The sequence below is a fragment of the Corvus cornix genome, chromosome 12, assembly GCF_000738735.6.
Source record: "Corvus cornix cornix isolate S_Up_H32 chromosome 12, ASM73873v5, whole genome shotgun sequence".
NCBI lineage: Eukaryota > Metazoa > Chordata > Aves > Passeriformes > Corvidae > Corvus > Corvus cornix.
In genome coordinates this window covers 4,853,365-4,879,810 of record NC_046342.1, presented here as the reverse complement: position 1 = coordinate 4,879,810, position 26,446 = coordinate 4,853,365, and the positions used below count along the sequence as shown (strand labels likewise).

The following is a 26,446-nucleotide window of genomic DNA, read 5'->3' as shown; positions in this document are numbered from 1 at the left end:
TTGCCCTCCCTTCCTCTCTGTGTTAGAATTGTTCACAGTTCCTTGCAGTTTTCTTCTCTGAAATGGCACATGGGAAGAGCAGCAGCAGCTCGAGGCTGCTCAGCTGGTACCTGACTGCAGGCATTCTGTGCAAGCATTAAATCTCTGCTGCTTCAAACTCATCTGAGCATCTCCAAGGGGGCAAGAAGCAGCATTCTCTAAGCTACTTACCTTAGAATTAATGTACATGTCTGATGCTACCTGAAAAAACACCTAAAGAACAGACTGTAACTCAATCTGTATCACAGTGGGATGCTGCTGCTTCAGCTCACCTGGTTAAAAATCCAGACCAGTGCTTCTCCAGCCTGTTACTGGAACAGGTGAAATGATCTGGAGGCAGCAGTCTCTTTAAAATGTACTCGATGGAGAAAAGCTGTCCCCTTCAAACACACAAGGTTTCGTGTTGCTTGTTCCCAGAGAAGTGGGAAATCTGGAAATGTAAAGATCCTACAAACAGTAATGTTTGGTGGTTCAGAGGGTAAAACAATTTTTAGTTACATGAATATCTATGAAACACAAAGCAGCTGCTATAGGGCACTGCTGTTTTCTCTGAACAAGTACAGCCTGTAAAATGCTCTCAGGAATTTAGATATTTTCGTTAATGGCAAGAAATGCTGGCCTTACCTCTAAGTAAATGCTGCATTGCTTTTGTCAATAGATAATCTTTGGGTAATAACCCAGTGCTATCACAAATCCAGGTGGTTCTTCTCCAAAGCAACCTGGGTTTGGTATTTCTGGTGGTTTCCAACTAACAATAAGAAATTGCCCAGTTATCGTCTTATAGTCTTGCTAAAATAGGTTAAAATGAGATTTTTTTATTTTTTTTTTCCCCCTCTCTAAAGTAGGGGAAGGGAGGGAGGGAGCACCAAGACTAACTTCCCAAAGTTCTGCATTTAAGTAATTTGTTCTGGAAGAAAATTACAAAGTTTGTCTCAAACTGTCTTCCCTCTCCAACACAGAAATCAGCAAGTGACTACAACAACTTTGACAGAGAATTCCTGAGCGAGAAGCCAAAATTGTCTTACAGCGACAAAAACCTGATCGAGTCCATGGATCAGTCTGCATTTAATGGATTTTCTTTTATTAACCCTAAATTTGAACAGATCTTGAACAAGTAAGTCTCTGAACAGCTAGACTTTAAAGCAGGGTTACACATTACAAACCCAGACTCCCAAGTGTTAATGCATTCCAACGATGTCGATACTTCAGAATAATACATGGTAGTGTGATGAATTATGTTCAACTCCTGATTTATTGGCAGTGTTTTTATGCATGGTTGGGTTTAAGATATGTGAATCATGTGCATTATTTTCTCTGTTGGGGAAAATGTAAATTCAGTTTGGTACTTGAATGTAGTTATATATATATATATATATGTGCTGTATATTTTGCTCGAGAGAAGACATTGGGGAATAGAAGATGTCTTTTTAAAATGCATTTGAGCCCTTGGTTCTTTTATTTGTCTTCAATTAAAAGAAAGTTACATTAAACTTTCATTCATGGCTCTATGATTTTTAACAATATACAATTTAACTCCAGTTGTCTTTAAACTACGGTAAAAAAATAATGCTTGGTTAACCCTGATCACTTTCTTAAAATATTTGTTGTTTTTGTGAATTAACCAAAAGGAAGAAACAGGCAAGAGCAGAGATTCCTAGTGTAACACTAGCTGCTGTGGGAAACAGCTCAGGAGCGCTTTTGCTGAATAAATGCTACTTATTTATTCTAAGGCAGTCCAAGCATGAGACAAAAGGCCTCAGCATCCCAGAGCAGCCCCATCCTCCCTGGGACTGTGGGGTTCTGCCACTTCCTGCTAACAGACACAACAATCACAGCAGGACAGAACCCAGGTAATGACTGTAGAGTTACTTGCCTGCTCTGCCTGAGGAATTATTCTGTTTAACTGCCAAACACAAAATCCTTTATCCAGTTTTACTTGCTTGTAACACAGCAGCTGTGGCTCTTTCTGCTTGCTGTTAGGATCTGGTTTTGTGCCCTTCTGCTTTGTTGCAACACCTACTTCTGAATTTTGATTTTTAACCATTAATGAGAAAGAAAAATTAATGTAATTCCTGCAAAGCTCCTTCCAAAACCTTCTCCTTGCAGTCAGCTCATAAAATTCAGGCCAAAGCAAGGTTTCCTTGTTTCTCGGGAGCTTTTGGTATCTTGTAACACTATTGCAAATGATTTGATTTTTCTCAACACTAAGCAGGCAGAAAAAATGTACATGTGTCAGTTCATCTAAGAGTTATGAAATGCTACTGAGCTCTTAGGAGCACCCTGGAGCTTCTGAGTCTTTTCAGACTGGTAAGCGTGCTGAAATAGCAGCAGAAAGCTGTAATACTTCGTAGAGACTCAAAAAATAGCCTTTGTTCTGCTCCTAAAGAACAGCTCTAGCTTATTGTTATAACTCAACTAGTGCCAGCATGACTTGAATGCCATCTGAGCCTGCAGCAGATTGAGGCTGGAAGGGGCAGAACACAGCTGGCATTTCCAAACAGCCAGGGCTGGCCTGGTTTACCAACCCCAGTCCAAGGGGACCAAGCAGTGCCCTGCAAGGTGCTGCAGGGAGAGCAGGAAATGGGGCTTTTCCCCTTCACATACCCTACAGAGTCAGTTCTGCTTTGCTATTTCTCACCAGAAAGTGATTCTGCTTTCCAAGGTGAGTGCTGGGCCCTTTCTAGGTGAGAAGTAACAAAGGTGGGTGCCAGCAGCAGTGGGTATTTGCACAGCCAGAAGCTGTAATGAATTACACGTTGTAGTTACTGTTCCTTGTGGGAATGCTGGCTCCCTGCCCCCACCTGGAGCTTTGTCCTGGAGTAACAAGTGCCAAACCTGCTCAAGAGGCTTCGCACAGCAACTCCTTCAGCTGGCATCTGACTGATGGACCAGGAGCAGCTCCTGCTGCCACAGCTGTGCCCGACTGCACCCGTGACACAGGGGCACAGACCCCTTTGCTCTGCAGAGCAGCTCCTCCACCCCTCTGCCTCAGCAGCACTGTCCTGTTCAGCCACTGCCCAGGGCCCTACCCTGCACCACTGTTACCTTCTGACAGCACAGGCACAAAAGCTCCACAGCCTGGTGAGTGCTCCACCTCCTCTGCTGAACTGCTGCACGCCGGGGCCACCTGCGGGCACCAAAGGTCGGCATTCACTCGCCCATCAGCCCTGGGTCATCCTGAGACTACAGGAAGTTTCAGCAATTAAAGGATTTTCTTCCTTCTTCCTCCATTATTGAATCACAGTTATTTGCAGAGTAAAGCAGCCACAGGGTGAATTAATTTAATCCTTACACTGATGTCTAAGCGCCCTAAGCCCTGCTTGTGGAAGCTGTGGAACCCTGCTGAGGCTTGGGAACACTCAGCTGGCACTTCAGCCACTGGAAATGGACACAGAAAGAAACACAGATCAGTGCACGTGGTAGCATTTGATCTTTATTACTTGGATCAAAGGTCAAATGATTACATTTGTCTGAAAGATCACAATGAAGGCCAACGATGTAAGAAAGGACGGTTTAATCCCATTCAAGACTGCATCTGAGCCAGGCACACACAGAACGGAGGCAGTAAAACGGTACAAACACAGAAGGTCAGGACAAGAGTTTCCCCTCCCCTGTCAGTGACTATTCTGTCAGGAGTGGGGAGGACACACTTTTATAAAGTGACAATAATCTGCAATTCTTAACTGTGCCTTCCAGTTAACTGTGCAGTTACAGTTACACCCTGGGAGAACCCATCACTCCTAATCTACATTCACCTCAAATCTACATTCATCATCTACACCTGCTCTCTCCAGCCAGGGTCAGATGCAGTCACTGATTTAGTGCCTTCCTACCATAGAACCAACAACTTCATTTTTTTTTTTCTCTTCAAGTATCAGCACAATAGTTTATTTACACTTGTATACAACTCTCTTACTGAACACCCATTGTAGTAAAACACTCATCACAGTATATTTGAAAGCAGGCTATAAAAATACCTACTGTACATAGAACACGTAGCCTGGAGGATGTTACAGCACCTCTGACAGGTCAGAGAGGTAAAACAAAGGGAAAGAGGAGACACCTCAAGCCGTGCTCGCCAGCAAAGAGAAGCAGCCCCTGGGCTCAGCTCTCAGTGGGGAAACATTTTTCCCACATTTCTTCAGCTGTAAAATCCCACTTTTCTAATGCAGCCTCCTGGGATTTTTACAGCTAAAACCTGACATTCTCAGTGTAAAAACCGTTTAACCACCACTCGGGTCCCGGGAGAGGAGCAAGGGCTGCCTGGGGCACAGCCCAGCTTTCCCACGCCAGAGTGGGAGGGGAAATTACTCCTTCAGTTGTGCCACAAAGGTGGCCTTGTTAATGACACATCAATAAATTCACTCCTCTGCGCAGTGCCAGGCAGGCTCTCTCCTCACCCCACAACTACGGGCACAGCTGAATTAATAAAGGTCTGAAATGGCATTACCATAACACACACAAAGCTTTAGACAGCAGCGCTTGAAGCAAGTGTTTCTGATCATTCTGCACCTACACATTCCTCTTCTGAAACAGAACCCAGAAATGCACTATGGCTTACTTCCAGAGCTGAATATATTGCTGAATTTAGCTTATTAAAAAAAAAGAATCACAACAGCAGCACATTATTTTATAAACCCTGCACAAACAAAAGACAATTTAGCCCTTGCCTGCAAAACTATGTTACCAGGGCCTGGTATTTCAGACAGGAATTCAGGAAAGAAAACCAAAACAACAAAACAACCCCAACAACTCACACAGTAAAAGCTCAATTAATTGGAGAGAATCCTTAGAAAAAACACAGTCCAACTACCAAAGAATAGTTCTCCTCATTTAGAGCTAGAGCCAGCAGCAGTGCTGACAGCTCACTTCAGTTGTCTGGTAACGCACATACAAAATACACTTTGATTTACTACAGCTAAAAGGTTGGGACCTCAACAGACACAGAAAATTCCATTTCTAGCACTGGAGTTTCACTAGGCATAAAAGAGCAACAGAGAATTGGGATGATGGAAGGTGCTTAAAAACAATACAAAAAACCCCAAGGCAGGTGTGCCATGTTAAAAATTATTTCAGAATTTACCTGGTGTTTTTGTTGCATGAGAATGGTTAAACTCACCTAACCTTTCTGTACTGTTTCCTGATGTACGTATTAAATGTGGCTATAAAAGAGAAACATATACTTTTATGTTGAAATTCATTCCAAAAATTCCCTAAAAATATAATGACAACACTAACAAGACAAGCAGCTTTTCCAGCCCTTCACAGGCTGAATCCTTTTCCTCTCCCTTCCAGACTCAGAAAAGCTGCTCATCCCCTCCCTTAACTGCAGCAGAAAGGACATGTCTCTCTCCATCTCTCTCTTGATTCATTCCCCAGCTGTCACTCACACTCATGTCCCCCACTGCCCTCCAAAATACACCTGGTCTCTGGGAAGTGTTGAAATCTTGCTAAAACAGCAGAATCTTCCAGGTAGCAAATCCAGCTTTAATGCTTTGATTTTCCAAAGGGAACATCTCCTTCGGCACTTCCAGAAAAAATTTAAGTTGTGGTTGGCAAAGCAAAGTTCAATTTAAAACACAGGATAATTATCAGAGCTGATGGGCTTCCCCACTTAAAGCAGCTTTGCAACATGAAGCCTCCAATGCTCAAAATGTAGAATTCTGCCCATGTTAAATACGCCATCAAAAAAACTCCATGTAATTCTAGGCAATCATTCACAGTAAAAATAAGAGAACTCTTAGAAAAAAAACACAAAAGAAAATAAAACCTAGTTAAAATCTGCCAGTAAAATCAACACGGGCAATTAACCACCTTGCATTATCCACAGATGAACAGTAAAAACCCATTGAAACTGCACAAATTTACATCGGAAAAGTCTAAAACCAACTCTACTCTGCTTCCCACGATCTTTTTACTGATACCTTTCAGCACCAGGAGTTATCCACGAGCACAGGTGTTCTCCAAAGCAGCGGAATCACATTTGAAATGTCTCGAAGGGGGGAAGGGGAGGCGCATTCATCCCGACCCGCTCCGACACCGCCGGGCCCTGAGCTGCTGGAGGAAGGGCTGCTGCCCCGGGAGCTGCAGCTATAGGTGGGTGGGGACTGTCCTCAAAGCTTCTTCTCTCGACCGATTCACACCTACATTCTGCAAAGTTAAAGACACCAGAAAGTTAAATTGTAAAGCAAAGGTCTCATAGGCAGCCGCGGGTTTTGCTCAGCACGCAGCTGTCACATGACACAAAAGGTGAGTAAATTTTAACGCTTATTTCCTCAAAATGCTCTGTAAAACACAAGGAAAAGTCCCAGCCCTGAGCAGGAGTCAAAACCAGGCTTGGATCTCATCCTGGTGTCAGGAGCCTTACAGAGCCCCTGAATTACTGGATCTCTGGTGCCAGTGAAAAGCATCCCTCAGACCTGTGTCACACCAGGTCTGGCGGGACAATCAGCCCCTGTACACCATATGCAGGTCACAATGTTACAGCTTATAAAACCTTTTTTTCCTTTAACCACTGCTTTCACCACAATTTTCTAATCCACTGTCTCTCCCGGTCTTTATGCATGTAGTGTAAGGAAAAACAGAACGCTGCAACGGTCATAAATCACACAGGAATCAATAAAATCTTGAGGGAGGGAAGCCCACCTCTCCTTGTTCCAGGCACACTCCAGGAAATGATTCCTTAACACCAACAGCCATAAAGCCAGTCCTGATCCTATCTGTGAGCAGCCAAGTCACTGGAAGAACTCTGAATAACTCCCTGAAGAGCTGGTAACATGAAGTGTTTCCTCAAGAGCTGGTAACATAAAGTTTAAAATGCACTTTGGGATACACAGGCATGTGGCAGATGTCACACTGACATCAGGGAATGCTCCCGTGGTTTTATAACCACATTTATTAGAGTTTACATTCAAAGCAAGTCTCTCCAGTCCAACTTTGGGGAGAGGAGATCCCACAAGCACACAGTGAGGGGCCCTCTCAGCACATGCAGACACATAACTCCATCAGTCAAAACTCAACAGCTCAAAAAGCAGTTCAATGCCCTCCCCAACCCTGCTTTCTAGATTTTTCAGCCATTTCTTATGAAAGCGGGATATAAGCAGCACCAAATTCTCTTTGGAGGTTGAATTCTGCCAACATTGCTCTGCCCTTACCAGTTCTCCTACATCCACATCAGCCCTTTCCTTTGTCACCAGCCTTCAAGCCCTTGGGTAAATCCCCACTTTCCACCATAACACCATGCCAAGGTTTCTGGAAACACACACACAGCAAATGCTGCTGGACAGAGTTGTCCAAGTACTGGAAATCTCTGCACCCGCCAGCACACGGCCTGACCCACTCACATCTCTTTGAAGGAAAGCAAAGCAACAACCCTATTTGAAAAAGAAGTTTCTACAAGAAGCATCTCTTCAGCAGCAAGGGGAAAGCTTCACAAAGCATCAGTGTCTGCTAATAACATGAGGAGTTGGCAAAACAAGTCATATTCTGCATGGTTATAGGGGAAAAAAAACAAAAAAACAACAAACCAACATAATATGCTGGCATTTGGTGTGTTTGTTTGTGTTTTTCTTAGCAACTGATGCAACATACCCAGAAATTCCCTGGGACTGCAGAGCAGTCTCCACAGGCACTCCCAGAATACTGGCTGAAATCTTTTAAGCTGAACATCTGATGTTGATTCAAAGAAAATTAAATGGAGCATGAAATGGAGCATCAAAATGCAGGAATCCAGAGGTACTGGAAATTAGTCTGCAAGCAGCAAGAACTAGACAGCTCAAACATGAAGCTAAAAGGAAATGAGGTGATTAAGGCAAGGCAGAAGATACAGCTTATTTCAGTCAATAAGAGGTATCAGATAAAAGCAGCATTCTAACAACTAAGATAGACCCATAGGGAATATTGATAAGCAGGCAAGAAAGCTGAAAGCAGAAAAAGCTGGAATTTGAGTAAACACGAACAGGCTGTGGAAGCAAAGTGTGCTGAGCTGTCACCTTGAAGGAAGAAAACTGGGATAAACCCTGATAAACACCCCCAGGGGCTTATTAAACACAACAGCCAGCAGCGAGACCAGATGAACAGGGGCTTAGAAAGGGACCAATATCCTCATTAACAGTAAGTGGATTCCTACTCACAGGAATCCCATTAGATGGGATGAGGGCAGCTGGGATTGTACCCACTTCCAGAACAGCCATGGGCACTGTGAGAGAAAAGCCATACAACATGGACAGTGCTGCTGCTTAGAAAGGTGACTGAGGTTTCAGCCTTACTTTTTGGACCAAAAGGTATCCCTGCAACAGCTTGGCACCAAAGCACACCTGCACAAACCATCCTGAGAACAGGCACACACCAGCAGCAACACGGCCTGGGAAACGCAGGAGGAGGAATAAAACCACACACCTTTCCTAAATACTGTTTGTACCAAGCCATGCACCCTCTTCCTTGGCCAGCGCCAGCAGGAGCTTGCTGCTTCCAGAGCCTGCTCCCCGAGGCAGGAGGAGTCTGACTCTGCTTTGCACTAGAGTCCGTCTCACCCGGTCCTTCCTAGAAAGACTCAAAGTACACAGATTAACTCAAATACCCTCCTACACCTCTGTTGCTGGTCTCCTCATTATGGTCTGCCCTTTGTACACTTTTTTTCCTACAGGACAGAGCCTCACCCAGCAAAGCGCTGTGGGTCTCCAACAGGACAGGCCCCATTTTCAGTTTTACTTTGACTCAGCTACATGTGATCTTCCCAGCAGAACAGGAAGATCTTGTACAAAGGCTCTTGCAGGCAAAAGGAGGAACCTCTGGAAACAAGAACCAGCACAGGCATAAACAGAGAAATAAACAGCACAGCATAAACATCCAGCACTCTATCAGTCAGCTGCCCCTTGGCAAACTGTGCCATGAACCGCTGCTGGAGCTTCACATCCAGCATCAGGCCTTTCTTCTACTGACAAAGCAAGGGCTGCTGAGCAATCCTGCTGTAAGAGGAGACCCCTTAGAGCATTCTGCTTTTAAATATCCACTTCACTCTGTTGCACGCAGCAGCACAGTGAGTGCTGTGCTCAGCAGAAAACAACATGCAGACACGGCCCCAGGAAATCTGGCTGGCAGCAGCTGGCAGGAGTGGAGGGTCCTGGGTACTCCTGCTGCTTCCCTTCCCTCTGCAGCCTCCACCAGCCACAGAGCAGGCAAACTCTGCTTTCCTCTCTGGCCAAGTTCCTGCCCCTGTCATCCTCCTCCTCCTCCATTTTCTCTGACAGCCCAAGCCATCCTTTTTCAAGCAGCAAAATGCAGTTTTTCCACAGCAAATGCCTGCACAGATTTTGGCTCCACCAGAAATGCAATGCATTTAATTTCATTTGGATGGTATTTCCTTAGCTGTGGCCTGTGGAGGTGACAGCACTCCCAGCTGTCTCCATGTGGCTCCTCCGTACCTGACTATGGCCAAGCATCCCTGTGATCCCTCAGGAATGTCACCTCACTGTCAGGTAAGAAAATCCAGGCTCATTGTGTGCAAGGGGGTAGAGCAGGCAAAACTTATGCCCAGACCCCAGAGCAATTAAACACGGAAAAGTGACCAAACACTCCTACATCACAGTCATGTCAACAACAGGAAAATGATCCAGGTTGTGCCAATCTTAGCCCATTCTGGGACAGTGGTTTAACTAAACACCAAGCACCACAGCAGGAAGCTCACTGGCCAGGAGGTTGTCTGGGTATGGCAGACATTCCCAGTCACTATAAACTTCTGAAAACTTCAGTACAGTTTTTTTTTAGAAGTGCAGATACAGAACTTGTTTTTTACTCCAAAGTCTTCGTTTGGGAAAAACATACCACCTGAGAAACCTACGAGATAAAAGCTTTCCACAACCTACAGTCCTGCTTACTTTCACGACTAAAAGACCCCCTCAGAAAACAGTTCCAAGGCTCAGTGTTTTTCTGCCTTTCCCTGCCTAAATGCTACCTGCTCCATGGCACAGGTGCTTTCCACAGCCTCTTGTTGCCCATGGAACACCACGAGAAAGGCCCCAAGGCACCACATCTCCCACAGCCTGTGGTCTCCTCCCTCCTGCAAGAGGCTTTCCTGTCGAGCAGTTTGGGATTCATGCCCTGCTGGTTTGAGACCCCGCATCTACTGGAGCCACCACCCAGCTACAAAATCCTCTGGTTAACTCTGCTTCCCTGTTCTGGAATGGTCAGCACTGCTTCTTGGAGCCCACATAAAATCCAGGCACACAGCAGCTGGGGCAGAGCTGTATGTGCTCCATCGCCCACACCCATACAAAGCAGGAAAGAGGGAATTTAAAATCACTTCTGCCCACAGGCAAACCCTAAAGCTTGGTTAATGCAGAACAGCTGTTAACAAAAGTTGTTTACTAAAAACATCTATACACATTCCTGGTCTTTGAATAATTGTCCTGGAACTAAGTGAAAACTCGCTACCCTGCTCCAACAGCACATCATTAATTAGCACATGTAGAGCACTAGTGCTGTGGATCAGTGGGATTAGGGATTTACAGTAATTATGGGTTGTTATTTTACACTACACGACAGACCAATCACTCCCAAAGGCCCTGAAACAGATAATACTGGTGCTCTGCTGGGCAAAACAAATTTTGACTTTCTTATCTCACACGGGATGTTGTGTTTCATGGCTTTCATAAACACACTGCAACTAACACTAAATGATTGCTGGCTGTTACAATAAAACTTAATGCTGCAGGATATTTAAATTACAGCAATTTACAAAACCAGCATTCCAGTGAGAGCCGACCAGGGTTTGATAACTCATCCACAATAAGTTAGCCAGTGCAACAGTTTTATTGTGATTTGATAAATTTTTTCAAAGTCACACACTGTACAAACATTTGATTTGGGTTATGGGTTTGGTTTGGGTGGGGCTTTTTTATTTCAAAGTGATTGGAATGATGAGTTTTTCAATTTATTTTGAAGTAGCAGGACGAGAACAGCACCCCAAGTTCAATAGTTGGTCAGCACACGGGATTCATTGATGAGCAGGGGCAGTTACAAGTGCATCCTCAGGAGGTCTGGAAATGTCTACATTCTGTACAATAATAAAAATATAGAGAATATTTATCATGCAGCAGTAAGATCAACAAAAACCACCAATCAGATCCCTCCATAAGTACACGGCTGGGTTGATTGAGAAGCAGAGATGTTTTTAGCCCCCACATCCCGAGAGCAGGTCACTGTCCCAGAACAAGACAGCAGGAAAATGTATTTACAGTGATCACTGCTCCCTTGCTGACAGCACTACCCAAAGCTCAAGTCAGTCACATTTAAGAGGAAGTCTTTTACAGGCCCAAGCAGGAATCCACCTAATCATGTGCTTCAGCACAAACACATCTATTCACTGAGCAACTTTCAGTCTTTTGCTGAAATGCCACATCCTTCTGTGCCATTTTTAACACACGTTTATGTTACAGGCAACATACCACCCCTAACAAAATTAAAAATATGCTCTCAGACACCTTAACCATTCAAGGCTGTTCACACCAACTAGATCTCCCCTCCTTTTGCAGAGGCTGCAGAAAAACAATGAATAACTGAATGATGCATTGAATGTCAAAACCAAATGAAACCAAGACCCGAGTGCAGCCAAACACGTCAGGAATCACATCTGCTTTGTCACCACCTCCTGCAAGTCCCAAAGCCTGTGCAATTAATATTCTCCTTTCTACCAAGAGAGCAGACCATGATAAACTGTTCTGAAGTTTCTTACAAAACCCATTTTAGGCCAAATCATTGCCAATTCTTCAAACTTCACACTGATGGGTTTTACTAGTCTTAACTTGTTCCTCACTGTGGCAAGCCAGCTCACCTTGCACTAATATTCTCCCTCCCCATATCCCCTCAACAAATAAAAAAAGAGATCTGGCTATGAGTAATGCCCTCTCTGTTATTCACCAACCAAGCCAGATGTGCAAAGCAGACATTTCACCCCAGCACTTGTTTTCTGGCCCTAGGAAGGGACCCAACAACAGCTAAAGCAACTCCCCTGAATTATTTTCTGTAAAAGACTATAGACTCCTTCATTGGAAAAGGTCAGAACTTCAGCCACTACAATGCTGACAAACACAAGGCTCCAATCTGCTCCAGACAAATCACCATGGTACTCTGAGGTTCACACATACCACAAACACTCCAGAGCTTTGCCTGCTTTCTGCCATGTGAAAATAGATGTTTTCAGCTGAGCCCAAAAGGAGGGCACTGTTCTAGAGCACAGACTACAAGTGACTGGTGGGTCACAGAACAGCACACTGGGCAATTCTCAATCCAATGGTTTCATTGTTTAACAATGCTGTTGTGTGGCACTGTATTTAATTAAATGCTTTGACTTCAATAGACTACTTGAAAACTTAATTTTACAGAAGTAATTAACATTTTCGTAGGTGATTTAAATGAAAGCTTTTGAAATTTTCATTGTCCTCTGAGCAGCAATTAAATGCGGACAGGACCCACTTCATTCAGACCCTGAACAGTGTAACATCATCCATATTCACCAGGCTGGGTTTCCTTTGGGGCAGAGGGAGACGAGAATTTGAGGGGTTTTTACGAAAATGCCACTACTCCTTTTTTTATTTTTATAGAATTCATTCACTCAAATCAGTCTTGTGTCTTTGAGTCCACTGCAATGGAAGTGTCTTCATGATCCTCTACATGCACCTGAATACAGCCACCCCACACCAGTTGCCAGCGTGGCCACATCACTTGCTAGACTTGTGGAGAGTTACTCGGGGATTCAGGCAGAGCTTTCCCCCTTGAAATAAACCTCTTTAGTTAGAGAAGTGGCATTTTCAGCAACATTTCAGCAAGCTGTAAATTCAGCACAGATATTTTGATCAACCAAACTAAAGATGTTCATCTACACCATTTAACACAAATAACCTACTGCTCTAAGACACCCTCATGGATTTTCACAATGCTTCTCCAGCTTTAGGTACTGCAAAAACACAGACCAGATTTCCTAAACGCGACAAATCAAACTAAGATACAAAATGGCAAAGCAGAACAACAAAGCAGAAAAAGGAGGAGAGGAAATATGCAATGCAGTTGTTGAAGACAAAATGTCCAAAAGTCAGTATTTTCAGAACTTGGATTACCCAGGTCATTGAAACAAAACTTCTTTGCAGAAGAATTCAGCAAAGAACTCCAGCATGAATTCTGCACAGGAGTGAACCCTCAGTTATGAAAGGCACTTTGTGTCACATGCCCTCTTGACTACACACATAAAACCTCATTTCTCACTATATTCTTTTCACCATAAACTGTTGCTCTGAAAACCACCAAACACAGCCCTTTTTTCTCATGTTATCAAACTGACTTCCAATTCACCAGTAGGCACTGCTCCTAACCTCAGCACGGAATCATTGCCACGCCTGGTGGCATTAGCATGAGCATCTGCAAGGGAACCAGAGATCTTTAATCATGATGCATTTCACACAACTTTCATGATGCAGCGAAGGAGGAGCTTGGCACAAGCAGCAGAATCAGCCTGAGCTCAGGTGAACACTGAGGAGCACAGAGAGCCTGTGCCTGACACAGGCAGGGCACGGAGCTGCCCCCATGGGCCAACATCTCTCCACTTACATTTCACAAACATGCTCAATTTCCTTCCCCTGGTTGTCCTGCTGTTTCCCGAGATCTAGTCTTCCTCTCCAGCTTTGGCTTAAAACACAGGTGACATCATAAATTCCTCTTTTTCATACAGCAATAACCACAGTTATGAAAAAGCTGATGATTTCTCTCCCCAGAATAAGCGTGGCATTCGTAACACAACTGTTGACTACACCTACTGCTGCTGAGTGACAAAGCCTGGCAGAACTTTATACAGTTTTTAGACTGACACCACATCTTCAAATTCTCATTCATTTCTCAAAGATAAACTATTCCAGCTAGAACTCACATATAAATTTGGTCAATAAAAAATTTGCTCCCCTGTCACAGTAAACCAGTAGCAAAGCTTCACATGTAAAATAGAATACACTCAGCTGAGTTATCAAATCAATTCTAGCCACAAGGACAATGGAAATCAACTCAGACAGTACATTTCATCAAGTTCTCCAATTTGAAAAATATTCTTACCTCGGGTTTATCTCTGTGTGTGTTTACAGCTTCAACATTCAGAAATATAGATTCTACTTTACATCCTGTTGATAGAAAACACATTTTTAGATACATCTGCTTTAAAAGCGAACTTACAAAAAAAGTACAATCTAATTTTGAGTTGGTGAAAGTTAATCCCTTTTCCCTTCTGATTTATACCAGAATTTCCTGAATTCTGGAGAGCTAAAGCTACAGAAATTAATCTGTTCCACCTGGATGAATATTATTATCAATCTGATAAACCATCTCCTCACCTTAGCTTTACCATTATTTTCTTTGAAAAAAATTATTTTTTTAAACATACACAAACATTCACTGAGAAAGTTATTTGTAACTTTTTGTGTTTTAAACATCCTAGACTTCTATATTACATGGAAATTCTAAGAAGATAAACGCTGCTCTCATTTTTTAAACATAAAAGCAACTACAAGAAGGTACAGTGTGTGTTGTCAGCAACCCCCATTCCTCTACACGTGCAAAGCAGTTTTAACATCTAAAGCTAAACAGAACTTCAAAGCTGACTCCTGAAAAGGAACTTCTGCTTTGCATTCAAAAACTCAAAATGTCAGTGAGGCAAGAAAAATTAAAAAGTGAGAATAAACAACTATTTCCCAGGTAGTATCAACTGACCCACTTAGAGAATGATATAACTACTCACTACTCCATGGCCACAGCACTTCAAGCAGTATCTGATTGCCAAACGCTGGCTTCTCTCACACAAACATGACTCTTACAAGCTACCACTACCCTACACAACATCCATTAATAGTCACTTCCTCTGACACACCAGAGTCCATCCTCTATCACAAGAATGTTTCCAGATTTTTCTCCTCACTTGTTCTCTAAAACTGTAACACACTCCATAGAATTGCTACATGACAGAAAAAGGGGATTTCTTAGAAAGCCATTGCACCTTAAAAAAAATAGAAATAGATTAGTAAGGCCAGGATTTGCCTTCCCTTAGGAAAGCCTGTTCTGAGACAGCCCATTTGTCAGGAACACTGTGAGCAACCACTGTGGGAGGGCCAGAATGCAGAGAAACAGTGAGCCATAAAACAGATTTTAAGGAGGAAAAGCAGACATCTCCCAGTGGAACAGGATCCTTACTCATCCTTCTGTCCACAGATCCACTGTGACCCTTGAGACCAAGCCAAGACAAGCTCTGAGCCCTGCTGCTGGCCTTTACTCAGGACTGTTGCACAGCAGACACTTCAGAGACCTCTCACGAGCTGAGTTTAGATCCAAAGAGAGCATCATGTGGAAAGCTTTAAATATAAACTAAAGGGACATGCCTTGCTCCACAGTAATCACCATGTGCATACTCCCAGCTCGTTTTTAATTACTGATGAGCACGTTCATATCCACAGCAAGCTGGAGTTTCTCTTTCCATAGACCACCACTGCCTTGGACTGCTGGGTAGAAGTCTCATTTACCCTGATCCAGCTGTCAGGCTGTAACAGATGTTCCCCTACTGCAGATCAGATCTTAAGGTGGGAATGCTGCTCCTCTCCAACACCAGGAAGAGCAAACCCCCAGGGGAGGCATTTCCCCAGAACAGGCTTAGCTGGGAGGTATCAAACCCCCAGGTCTGACCCTGCATCCTGCCTGGCTGGAGCCAAGTGACACATCAGCTTGGAGCAGTGCCATAGACCAGTACTGCAGAAATAATTTGCACAGTCCTTGTGTTTTCAGATGGCTGAATTCCAAAATGTAGGTTGGCTGAAATGTGTTCATCAGATACATGTATCAAACAGTTTAAAAGGACAATGGCATTTCTTTCACTCAAGTCAAAAGGGCAAGGACAGTGTTTCATACCACTTTGTTTCCTTCCTCAGTGCGTGAGCAAACACTGCAAACATCCAGGCCCCCTTAAAATTTATGAACTGTCACCCAACTTCTCTCCCCCTCAAAAAAAGAAAGGAAAACAGCAACAACAACAAAATCACCAGAGAACCCCCAAAAACCCAAACTGAACCCCAAAACAAAACCCTGCTGTGGAAAACAGGCAGAGCCTAGCAGGTCAGAAGAATCCAGTCTTAAAAAACCCAAGTTTTAACTGCGCTGAATCTTTATTTTCAAAGCCCCAGGTTGTCATGCAAGGCTGGGAACACCAGGTGTCAGCACAGCACAGGCTGTCGTTCCTGTAGGAGGACACTGCAATCAAAGCACAAAAATTCCTTCAGACAGCTTTCCCAGTGTAGCAGCTACTTTGTTTCATAATATTCTTTGTTTCAACTTGATTTGAAATTTAACAGAAAACAAAGTGCAGATGTAGACCTTTCCTTTTCAGACCTGACAATCAAAGACAGCTTCCAATTAATGACTGAACCAACATTTTTGGGCAATCCATTTTGCCTGGTAAGCTGTACAGATAATTCTCTGCCTAAGATGATCTTCTGAAGTGGGATACCAGCAGATACAACTCAGCCATCACTTAACGAAAATGAACAGCAGGCACACACTAAGCTGAGCTGGGAACACACACAAAACCCCATCAGCAATCAGCCTAAAGCCCAAGTAGGGCACACTGTAACCCACACCCCACACTGCTCAGGGAGCCCTTGAGCCAATCACCAGGAACAGCTGCTGACAAACAAATGCCAACATCAACAAACAAGGTGAGTTCATGTGGTACTGTGATGGTCCATGGAAAAAATACTTCAGGAAAAGAGAACAGAGTTATTTAAGGCGAAGGGAACACATTTGTGTAGATTCATCATTTTGCAAGATGAATTGTGCCTGTCTTCTGAAAAGCAGTACTCTCCAATACATCAATAAAAACTCAGATCTTGCTGTAGCAGACGTGTAAATGCATGGTTTGCCAGAAGAATTAGTGAAATAGAGTATGAACTGAGCACAAAACTGTCCCCTCCAGCAGTTACAGCCACTGGTGGTTTCAGCCCTTCAGCAGTACATACATGCTTCCTGGCACAAGGCAAAGCACATGTAATCCAAAGGATTCATTTATTCTAACAAAGCTCCGTAGGCATCATGCAATGTCAAACCTAACTATTTTAAAGCAAAATAAAGTGTGTTTTAAATGCTTCACAGCCTTTGCTGATGACAAAGACAATACAGCCAGACATATATTAAATATACTTAATTGCACTTACCGTAAGCCACCGGGGTTAGCTTTAAGACAGTATGCAGTGGGCACTTCAGGTAGGGCAGTTGTTCTGAGAAATCAAACCACAAATTAGTCATGAAATACTGGTTACAAGTAACTTTTCTGTTATGTTTCAGGTCAACCACTGGAATGGCTTTTTACCTAACAGTATATCTGTTTTCCTACCGTGCAACAGAGATGCTAATCAAAGCAAAAAACAAACATCACAGTATTTAAGTGAGAAGCAGCCCAGTAACATCAACTAACACGTTTCACATGGGGGTCAAATACAAAAAATTACACTTGGGTACGTGCCTAGCAAAACCAGCCTCTGATAATACAACAAATTGTCAGAATTTACTGTTTGGAACCTTAAGTAGTAAATTTTCAAAAAAGCAGATTGTTTGTACTGTATCAAGGAAGACTTACCTGCGGGCTTGTCAAGGAAGTATGCAAGCAAACAGCGCATGACAGCTTGGTGACAAATGACAAGCACATTTTCCTGCCTTTCAAGTTCCATAATTACTGGCTCCAGCCTCTGAACAAGATCTTCATAGGACTGGGAGGGGAGGAGAAACACACAGCACATTAAAAAGGGAAAACTCTTTGAACAGTATATGTATGAAGAGGGGATCTTGCTTTCATATTAGTCATCTTCTAAATGTTTAGTGCACAGACAAATACTGCTGTAATAATCTTCCTTAAACTAAGAACACAGTTCAGACCTGAGCATACACGTAACACATTTCATTATACACATACCAAAACAAATCTCTCTCACAGAAAAGCTTTATTAAATTAGCCCTTTGATCAAGAATTTCCAAAAAATCCCTAAGATTTAATTCACGTCTGCAAATACGAGTCTTGCACGTTATTTTCCATAGCTCATCTTCAAAAGCATCTCTCTTCCAAGCACAAATCCAGGAAGCCCAGCCAAGAGTCAGCATGCAAAGAGTTCACAAAGCCTGACTTGCCCAGTCTGCCCTTTCAAAACAAGCCGTGGGCACACTGAACTGGCCTGGTGACGGCAGCCACCATCCCACTGAGAGTCAGCACAGGGACTCGCTGGTGACCTGTCCTGCCTGGCCGTGCACAGGGAATTGCTGCTGCAGGTGAACAGCAGGGCTCCTGCCTGGGCACGACTCAGTTAATTTTCACACACAGGGTAAAGACACTACTTCTGAAATGTGCCAAGTACTTCCAGAATGTGTCATGTACACCCAGAATGTGTCATGTACTGCACGTGTGGAGAGCTCAGCCTGTCACCCAGCAGGGCAGGGACCAAGCGCAGCAGAAAGCCTTTGCCCTCGTCCCCAGGCAGGACAAAGTGGCACTGCTGACTGAGCCCTGGACAACAGAAAGCCCCCGGAGAGCTGTGCAAACCCCTCACATTGCTACCAGACACAAAACTGCCTTGGGTAAAGGAGACCAACTCATCCCCGTAAGGCACTGAGGGAGTTTGAAATGCTTGTCACCATTCCCAGGACCGAACTGGTTTGAAAAACAAACACTCCTTGCTCAAATGGATGAGGAGAACTTTGCAGCTTAATGACTGCCTCATGAGCAAGGCCGGGGTCACCCTGCCAGGGACACTGCTCTTGTCACAGGGATTACTCTTGAGAAAGAAGCCAGAGCTCTGCCTCCCCACAGCTCAAGCAGGAGCAGCTGGGCCAATCCCTCCTTCCTGCTGCCCAAACCTTCAGCACCCATGGACGGCCCTGTGACCATCTGGCCATCGCTGCACTGTACTGGGGCTGCTTTAGAAAAGACATCAGCAAGTTGATTTTCCCAGAGGCAAGAAGTCTAATAATGTGGCTGGAGATGTCCCCAGCATTTCAGACAGAGCTGCCTGCAAAACAACCACCACCAAGAGCAGGGATGAATAGAAATAGGCCATCTTAGCAGCATGTTTGCATCTGCAACAGTTGAAGCCCTGCAATAATTCCTCCTGCTTTATCACTGCAGGACCAGCACAGGAATGATGCCCACAAGATCAAATCTCTCCATTATTTTCTAAATTTATTGTTTTATTTTTCAAGCCCTGAATCAAATTAAGTGGTCTGGGCTCAATCCTTGCAAAATCCTATGTGCTTTTCCATGGAGAAAGGAACAACCTTTTCATTAATTTTAAAATTTATTTTTCCTTCCAAAAGCCAGCATGCACATATTCAAGAAGACAAGGAAGCCCTTCAACTTGAGAGATTAAAAATAGCATACCTCCCCTTTAGGGTATCTGTATCTGTATTTGTCTTGGTCTCTCAGTGCAAATTCAAGAGGGTAATTTTCCTGTATTTCTTCATATGTCATTTCTTCACACACTCCCTGTCGGTAATGAAAATGATTTAAAAAACATGTATTTCCAGCAATGCAAAAAGCAGATACCACTCTTAAATAAAACCATATATAAATAACCTCTAACAGTTGTATTTTGCTACTCTGACACACACGATGAACAGGACATTCAGCTTGACTCAGAGGTGGTTAGCAGGAATCATTAAATCCCTACACAGATGAAGTTACATATATGGGCAAGCAAGGTTATGTTTTATCTATTGCACCTGCTAATATATCTTACAGGTGCAGTTGGGAATTGCCAGCTAGCAAAAGCCCCCCACCACAAACTTCCTTCCAAGCCCAACTAACCAAAATTTCATAGCATCGTGGCTTCTACAGAGGAATGTTTTACTGGGAAAGACAAAGGAAGAATAAATTAAAAATTTAATAAAACATTTAGCCTTGTTTACAGGTAATGACAATTATTTCCAGCCTCTAGAGGCGGCTTCAATGACTTTCTATCCCATAAAAGACATATTAAAAAACTAAGTACTTTCTTCATCTCTAGCAATCAAAGCAACTTATTAGGCATTTAAAAGAGAAGAACTTACTGCATCTATCTCATTCAAAACCTTCCACTGCTCATAAGGCACTCCCAAGGCTTCAGCAGTCTGAATTGTCCTTTTCATCTGGCTGGTCCAAACTTTCAGATCTTTGATATTTTGCTCATTAATAAACTGTGCCAAGCTTCTGGCAAACTGGAATAAAAACCAAGAGACACTGGATGAGGGCTCAGAGTCAACACACGGCCTTCAGTTTAGAATACACGGGTTCCAGCCTCTATAAGCTCACTGTAGCTTTTCCAAAAGACTGTCAAAGTTTTTGCTAAGACATACAACATACTCCATTATCCAAGAGGGACAGGAGAAAGAAAAGAAGTACAAAGAAAATACAAGTTCTCAGCAGTTCCTAGCTTTCCCTCCAGGAGTTTTCCTTTCAGCTTTAACTTGTGTACACTTTCCCAATTATCCAACTAGTGAGGATTTTACAAAAATATAGTTAAAAAATAAAGCTCTCTTGCCAACTGCTTTGTGCTGTAGGATTAAAAAGGAATTTCAGCCAACAGAAAGACAAACAGATAAAAGGGTACATACCACAACACACACAGTGTCCATCCTGTTTCCGCTACCCAAACATGCAACTAAAAAAGTCATTTAAACTCATTAAGAGGAAAAGGCTGCAGAGGAGGAAAGCTGTAATTGCCCAGCACGAACACAAAGAGAACAGAGTCACGCCTGTCTGGAGGTACTTACTTCTTTCCCCCTGACAGACAGCCCAGGATCTCCTCCTATTCTCCCCTTCAGATTGAGCTCACTCTCTCCATGTCGGCAGAGGTAGATTGACCGAGGAGTCACATGGATATTCATGAGGTAGTAGACAATCCGGCTCTGGATGTGATCCATCACTCTGTTCACAAGATAACTCCTTCCGACATCCATAATTTTAATGTAAGAAAGATCCCTTTCATGAGCAAGTTGGGGAAAAAAAAAAGTAAGATTCCCCATTGTTTCTATTAGCACGTACCACAATCTTTCCACTCTCTCTCTCATTATAAAACAAAGGGGCGACAAGCCAAAGCAATGAAAAAATCCCCAATTAGCCATGGAATATGCATTAGTCCTAAGAAACAACGCAGTACTCCAAAGGTACAGGACGAACTCTATTCCTTTCACGTGGAGCTGCTCACATCACTTTCTTTTCTGCTTCCTTTATTTGCAATTCATCCAAATCTAGATCCTACTCTTGGAAAAATACAGCCCACACAGTGAAAGGGAGATTCAGTGGAATCACTTAAGTTACCACAGCTGAGTAAGATATCCAGCTATTTTTCAAAACCAGATTTCTTTTTCCCCAGGTTACAAATACTTTCCATCAGCAAGTCTTTGTCTGATTGCACCCAGGGGCCAAAAGGAATGGTCACTAATTACCCATCTCAGTTAATCCCCTCCAGAAAAACTAGGGCACCAGAAGAGTGAGGGAGTAGTCTGAAGCAAGACATTTTCTCAACTGCTCTGTGAACAACTCTTTGTTAACAGTACTGTAATTTACCCCACCAGTACCTTCTCAGCATCAGACAGCTTATAATTTCTATTTTCACTGCTTATTCTTTATCATCTGAGCTATCATTCTAGAGCAGCCTCTAGTTTACACAAGGAAAAATGTCTCATAAGCTGAAAATAACCACTATAGGTTTCTAGTGATGCGTTTGAGACATCACACTGCCATAAAACAAGAAAACTGATAATAAAACCAAACTGAGGTAGTGAGAAACAAGCATCACCACCCTCATTCCTGCCCGTGTTCCTTGGAGCTAATCATTACTATTCCAGCCAGGCACAGCCATTAGGTCCATCACGGGAATTACACGCATGGACTGAGCCAACTGAACCGGCTTCACGCTGCTCACGCTCAATCACATTAAAATGCAGCTCAGCCTCCTCTGCAGCTCTGGCCTGGAACAAACCAGCAGCACCTGGGATGGCTGCAGCTCCAAACCCTACTCTGAAAATAGGCAGTAGTAAGAGGAATGGGGCTCCTCCTCACATGACTTATCCCTACCTTCTTTTCAAGAGTTCAAAGGCAAAAAAAAACAGAAGAATGCTTTGGCACGAGGATAAATAATGTAGCTAAGGCAGTTTCCCACAGCCCTGCATCTGCAGGATAATTTTGCAAGCACAAAGAAATTAATTTAGTAGTCACATTTTTAAGACAGATGTGTTCATAAGTAACCTTAACCATGCCAACCAATTAAGTTATGCTTACAAATCACTCAGGTCTCCTCTACATACCAAAAAAACAAGTACCAACCAACCACTGTAGAAAGTCTGGAATAAATGCTAAATGCTGATTCTATCCCAGAAGAGTAACAACATTCTCCAAGTGGGAAAATCAAAAAGAATATTGTCCCAGACTAGACTCACTAGCCAATTTTCCTCAAACAAGGAAGTTTCCATGCTACACCCCTAGAGTCAACACTCTCTAGTTTGCCAAAGGAGAGAGAGCTCAAGATACTGAAATACATGACTTGAAAGCACTAATCCCCAATACAGGATGCCCCAAACCTTAAGAAAACATTTTAATAATATTGTGATCATCAGCTGTGATCACAGTGTTGCTTCATGACTTACTTGTCCAGAGTTTCATCTAAAGTCTCATATGAGTTCTTGTAGCACTCTATTCTTTTCATGAAGTCTTCTGTTGCTTCATCATTACTACAATCAACATAGTCAGGACTACCCAGCTTCACTTGCTGTTTAAAATAAAACCAGCAGAACAGTATTTAAGTTTCTTTCTCTTCTTCATGGATGTTTAAAGAAATTGGGAGTGGAAGAACACGACACAAAGTTTTGTCTGCAACACCATTAAAGTACATGTAAAGCAAAAAAAAAAACCTATTCTTCAGAGACTTAAACTTCTGAGCTAGTAACATTCACATGGACAGGGAAAAAAAGGTTTTTTTCCATTAATGAAAGCTAATGTGGGGCTTTTGCTCTTGGAAGTTCTTATCATGTACTGCTAAAACTATTGAGCTACTTTAAACCTCCCAATGCCAAGCAGTTAAAGCAAACTTTCCTTTACTCACCACAATGTTTGCAGCAATGACCTCTGGATCGACACATACAGACTCCACGAAAAAAGTCTTCAGTCCAAATGGGAGCCACATGAACAGAAGGGAGGAAGAAGCAAGATGCATGAGAACACCTCTGGATACTAACACACACAAGCAGCATGTTGCCCACTTGCATGCCAAGGCCTTTTTAAAAGAGTCATGTCTTAAATCTCCCTCCATTTACTCAGAAAGCTTCTCCAAACCCTCTCATCAGAAATTCCTGGCTCACCATTCCATGACACATCATGCTTGGAAGTGGAAAATTTTTGCAGCAGAAAAATTGTAGGATGGAAGAGGAAGAAACAAATGCAGAGGATGCAAGTTCAGCCCCACAAACAGTAACTAAAGCTTCTGAAATAACACTTTAGAAGCCTCTCAGCTAACAGAGTAGCCTTGGTTTAAAAGGGGCTTGTGTTTTGCTGTGTCAAAGGCTTACAGAGATTAAGTTCAGAGGAAATGAAAGATGACTGAAGAACAGCTAAATGCAAAACCAGAAGGCAGAAAGCCACAAAGTTTTCGGTTTGTACAGAACTAACACAGAATCCCCTTTGTGTTTCTGCAGCAAAGATCTGAACTGCATGAAGAACTGTATTTTAAATGCTCTTTCTGACACTGCACTCATGACCACAGGTCCAGGATGACAGAATTGAAGCCACAACACAAAATAGCTTAGCTCCAAACAGTACAAACACTAAAGATGAGAAAAAAGAGGACTGAATTACTTCTAATCACACATAATGCTTAGGAACACAAAACAAACTACTGATTAAACCTCTAAGAAGGATGTGGCTTGTGCTAGTGCACTGAGAGTACAGAGAAGGGGAAAACTATCACTGCCTTATTTGATCAGGCAACAGCTCAGAACTGCTTTGCTTTGACTCACCTTATATCCATTTTCTTCACCAAATTTATAAATAGTTTCTCTACGTTCTCGAGTTGTATTTGTAGCATCAAAGACCTAGGAACAATTAAAAGGAGAGAAAGAAAGGAATTACAAAATCACAGCCTATGGAAAGTACTGTGTTAGTAACAACAAAAAAATGGATTCAAAGTCCCTCAGCGTGAAGGAAAGCAAATGGAAACAATTCCCCTCCCCTCTACCCCACTACCTCAACAAGCTCAACAGGAAAACAAGGACATTCTTACTTTACTCACATTCTTTTCTAAATACTAAAAATTAGTAACATTTTGAAAGCACTACTAGCAGAACTCTGGATTTGGAAAAGGAAATCAGAATTTAAGCCTAGCACACAGTGCAGGAGAGACTCTTCCTCCTGGCCCATTATCAGCATTAAATACTAATGCATAAGTTCTTAGTGAACTTATGCTACAAATTAAAGATGCTGCAATCACTCTGCTATTCACAATGGAAGTGTGAAACTTAAGGACAGAAGATTTGCAAGAGTTGTAAATCCTACCCATGAATAACACAGTCAATGCAGCCCTTTTTCTAGGAACTCAGTTTAGCTCTGAACACATCAGTGTTTTACTAAAGTATGCAGTTTGCCAAAGCATAACATTTACCTCGTGTACCCAGAAGAACTTATAGCTAATGGTTTTCCCTGATTAGTTAATAAAAACCCCAGAGTTATGTCAGTAGTCTTAAGAAAAAAAATTTTTTATTTAGTCTCAAAACACAATGGTTGAAGAACTGATGTTTTGCATCCCATTGTTAAATACTCAGGTACAAATCAATTTAATACAAGTTTCTCCTGCTCTCTTCAGACATTTCTCATGCCAGTAACACAACTGCCGAGCAATACAGAGGATACTTTTTGTTCAGCAAGTCTTTACCTTCCACTTGGAACACTATCAAATGGACACGCAAGCAAAACGGCAGACGTGTTTAATGGTACATTGTGGAGCACAGTCCTATAGTAATGTGGAGAGAAGGTGGACTTTTTTCTTGCTATTGGAATTACTCAGGCTGTGTATTATCCAGCAGACACACAGTGTTTAGTGCAGAGGCATCTCAAGAAGATGTCTTCAACAAGAAACTTACAGCCACATGCCCATTCTCTTCACTGAGGTACTGCCGGACGTCGTTCAGCGCTGCTAAGGCACACTGTCTTCAGAAGGAGAGAATCAAAGTCAAATGCTGGTTAAGGCTATTTTTTTAAATGCACTTGTGAGCAAAGCGCCCTTCAAACGTTAGATAATCTACCTAAAAAACAGACCTGCCTCCAAACACGGGAAAAAAACCAACAGAGGTCAGCCAAGCTACACTAAGGAAATGTGGCCATGTCACCTTGCTCCTCTGTGTCACTGATACAGCTACACATGTCCACAGAACATCTGTCAACTTTGCTGACCAGGATACACTTCCACTGATCTAAAATAATATCACTGAATCACCCCTGCAACTGTATGCTTTTCCCAATTACCTATTCATACATACTTGCTTCTTAATTTGACTCTCAAAATGCCAAAAAGTAAAAAAATAAATGAACTTAAGGCCTTTATCTTGGGGCACTGAGTTGAAGTGGAGACACAACTGCTTTTCAGCAATCTACTTACTCCCTTTTGAGCTACTGTGTGAAAACTGCTTATGCAAAAAAAAAAAATTGTTAAAACAGAACAAAACAAAGCAAAGGTAGCATCAAGTATTAGTGACTGAGGTGAACTATCATCCCACTGCAGTCACCCACCCAGTGTAATTAGTACTGGAGACAGCTGAGGACACAAACACCAAAAATCCCCACCCTGACATACTTTACACTTGTGTTAAATCTGGATAAGAACACATTAATATGCAACTTTCTTATGTCCCCAGCATTAGCATTATGTTCCAAGTCCATTATGATTCCTAACACATCAGTAATGCTGGAGGGCAACATTAACATTGTACACGATTTACTTGTTAGCAGAACAAAGCCCCATTTATTCCCAGTAAGTACAGCCTCTTTGCAGTACCAACATAAAAGCCTGCCCATTTCAACAGCCCTTCCCTGCATTACTCCTCGATTTTGACTTCCAGATTGAAATTCATAACTCCTCTATTTACCATCTTCTGCAAGCACAGCTTTATCTTGAAAGAGAAATGAAGGCTTTCCAATCCTGACAGTATTTCCACATCAGCACAGTTAACAGATGTCAGGAGCTGAGATTCATCACTCAGGTCTTCACTGAATAAATACAAACCCTCTTTACTCATTGCTAACCAGGCAGATCATCTCACACAGCCCATTTCATGCTACATCCCTCAACATTTAGTCTAATAGGTGACACAGAGGCACATTAAA

At 42.7% G+C, this 26,446-nt stretch overlaps 2 protein-coding genes across 11 annotated transcripts in view; one reads left to right on the top strand and one right to left on the bottom strand.

Moving 5' to 3' along the window:
* PRKCD (protein kinase C delta) overlaps nucleotides 1–1,535 on the top strand; it is a 60,652-nt gene extending 59,117 nt beyond the window's left edge. For both annotated transcript variants that reach the window (XM_039558718.1, XM_039558717.1), the window contains exon 18: nucleotides 999–1,535. In XM_039558718.1, coding sequence (XP_039414652.1) covers nucleotides 999–1,157 — 159 coding nt within the window. In that variant the 3' untranslated portion in view covers nucleotides 1,158–1,535. The remainder of the gene's footprint in view (nucleotides 1–998) is intronic.
* A 1,921-nt stretch (nucleotides 1,536–3,456) lies between these two features.
* The window catches only part of LOC104683218 (6-phosphofructo-2-kinase/fructose-2,6-bisphosphatase 4), a 56,236-nt gene continuing 33,246 nt past the window's right edge, over nucleotides 3,457–26,446 (bottom strand). For 7 of the 9 annotated variants that reach the window (XM_010389946.4, XM_010389945.4, XM_039558721.1 and 4 more), the window contains exons 4-14: nucleotides 25,207–25,273; nucleotides 24,088–24,162; nucleotides 23,178–23,234; nucleotides 22,723–22,844; nucleotides 20,848–21,055; nucleotides 20,146–20,292; nucleotides 19,478–19,582; nucleotides 17,690–17,819; nucleotides 17,268–17,330; nucleotides 14,134–14,198; nucleotides 3,457–6,189 (exon numbers count right to left, since the gene is read on the bottom strand). In XM_010389946.4, coding sequence (XP_010388248.1) covers nucleotides 6,130–6,189; nucleotides 14,134–14,198; nucleotides 17,268–17,330; nucleotides 17,690–17,819; nucleotides 19,478–19,582; nucleotides 20,146–20,292; nucleotides 20,848–21,055; nucleotides 22,723–22,844; nucleotides 23,178–23,234; nucleotides 24,088–24,162; nucleotides 25,207–25,273 — 1,099 coding nt within the window. In that variant the 3' untranslated portion in view covers nucleotides 3,457–6,129. Of the gene's footprint in view, nucleotides 6,190–10,829; nucleotides 11,093–14,133; nucleotides 14,199–17,267; nucleotides 17,331–17,689; nucleotides 17,820–19,477; nucleotides 19,583–20,145; nucleotides 20,293–20,847; nucleotides 21,056–22,722; nucleotides 22,845–23,177; nucleotides 23,235–24,087; nucleotides 24,163–25,206; nucleotides 25,274–26,446 lie in introns of those variants that run through there. The other 2 variants (XM_019280385.3, XM_039558720.1) reach the window with 2 other exon arrangements.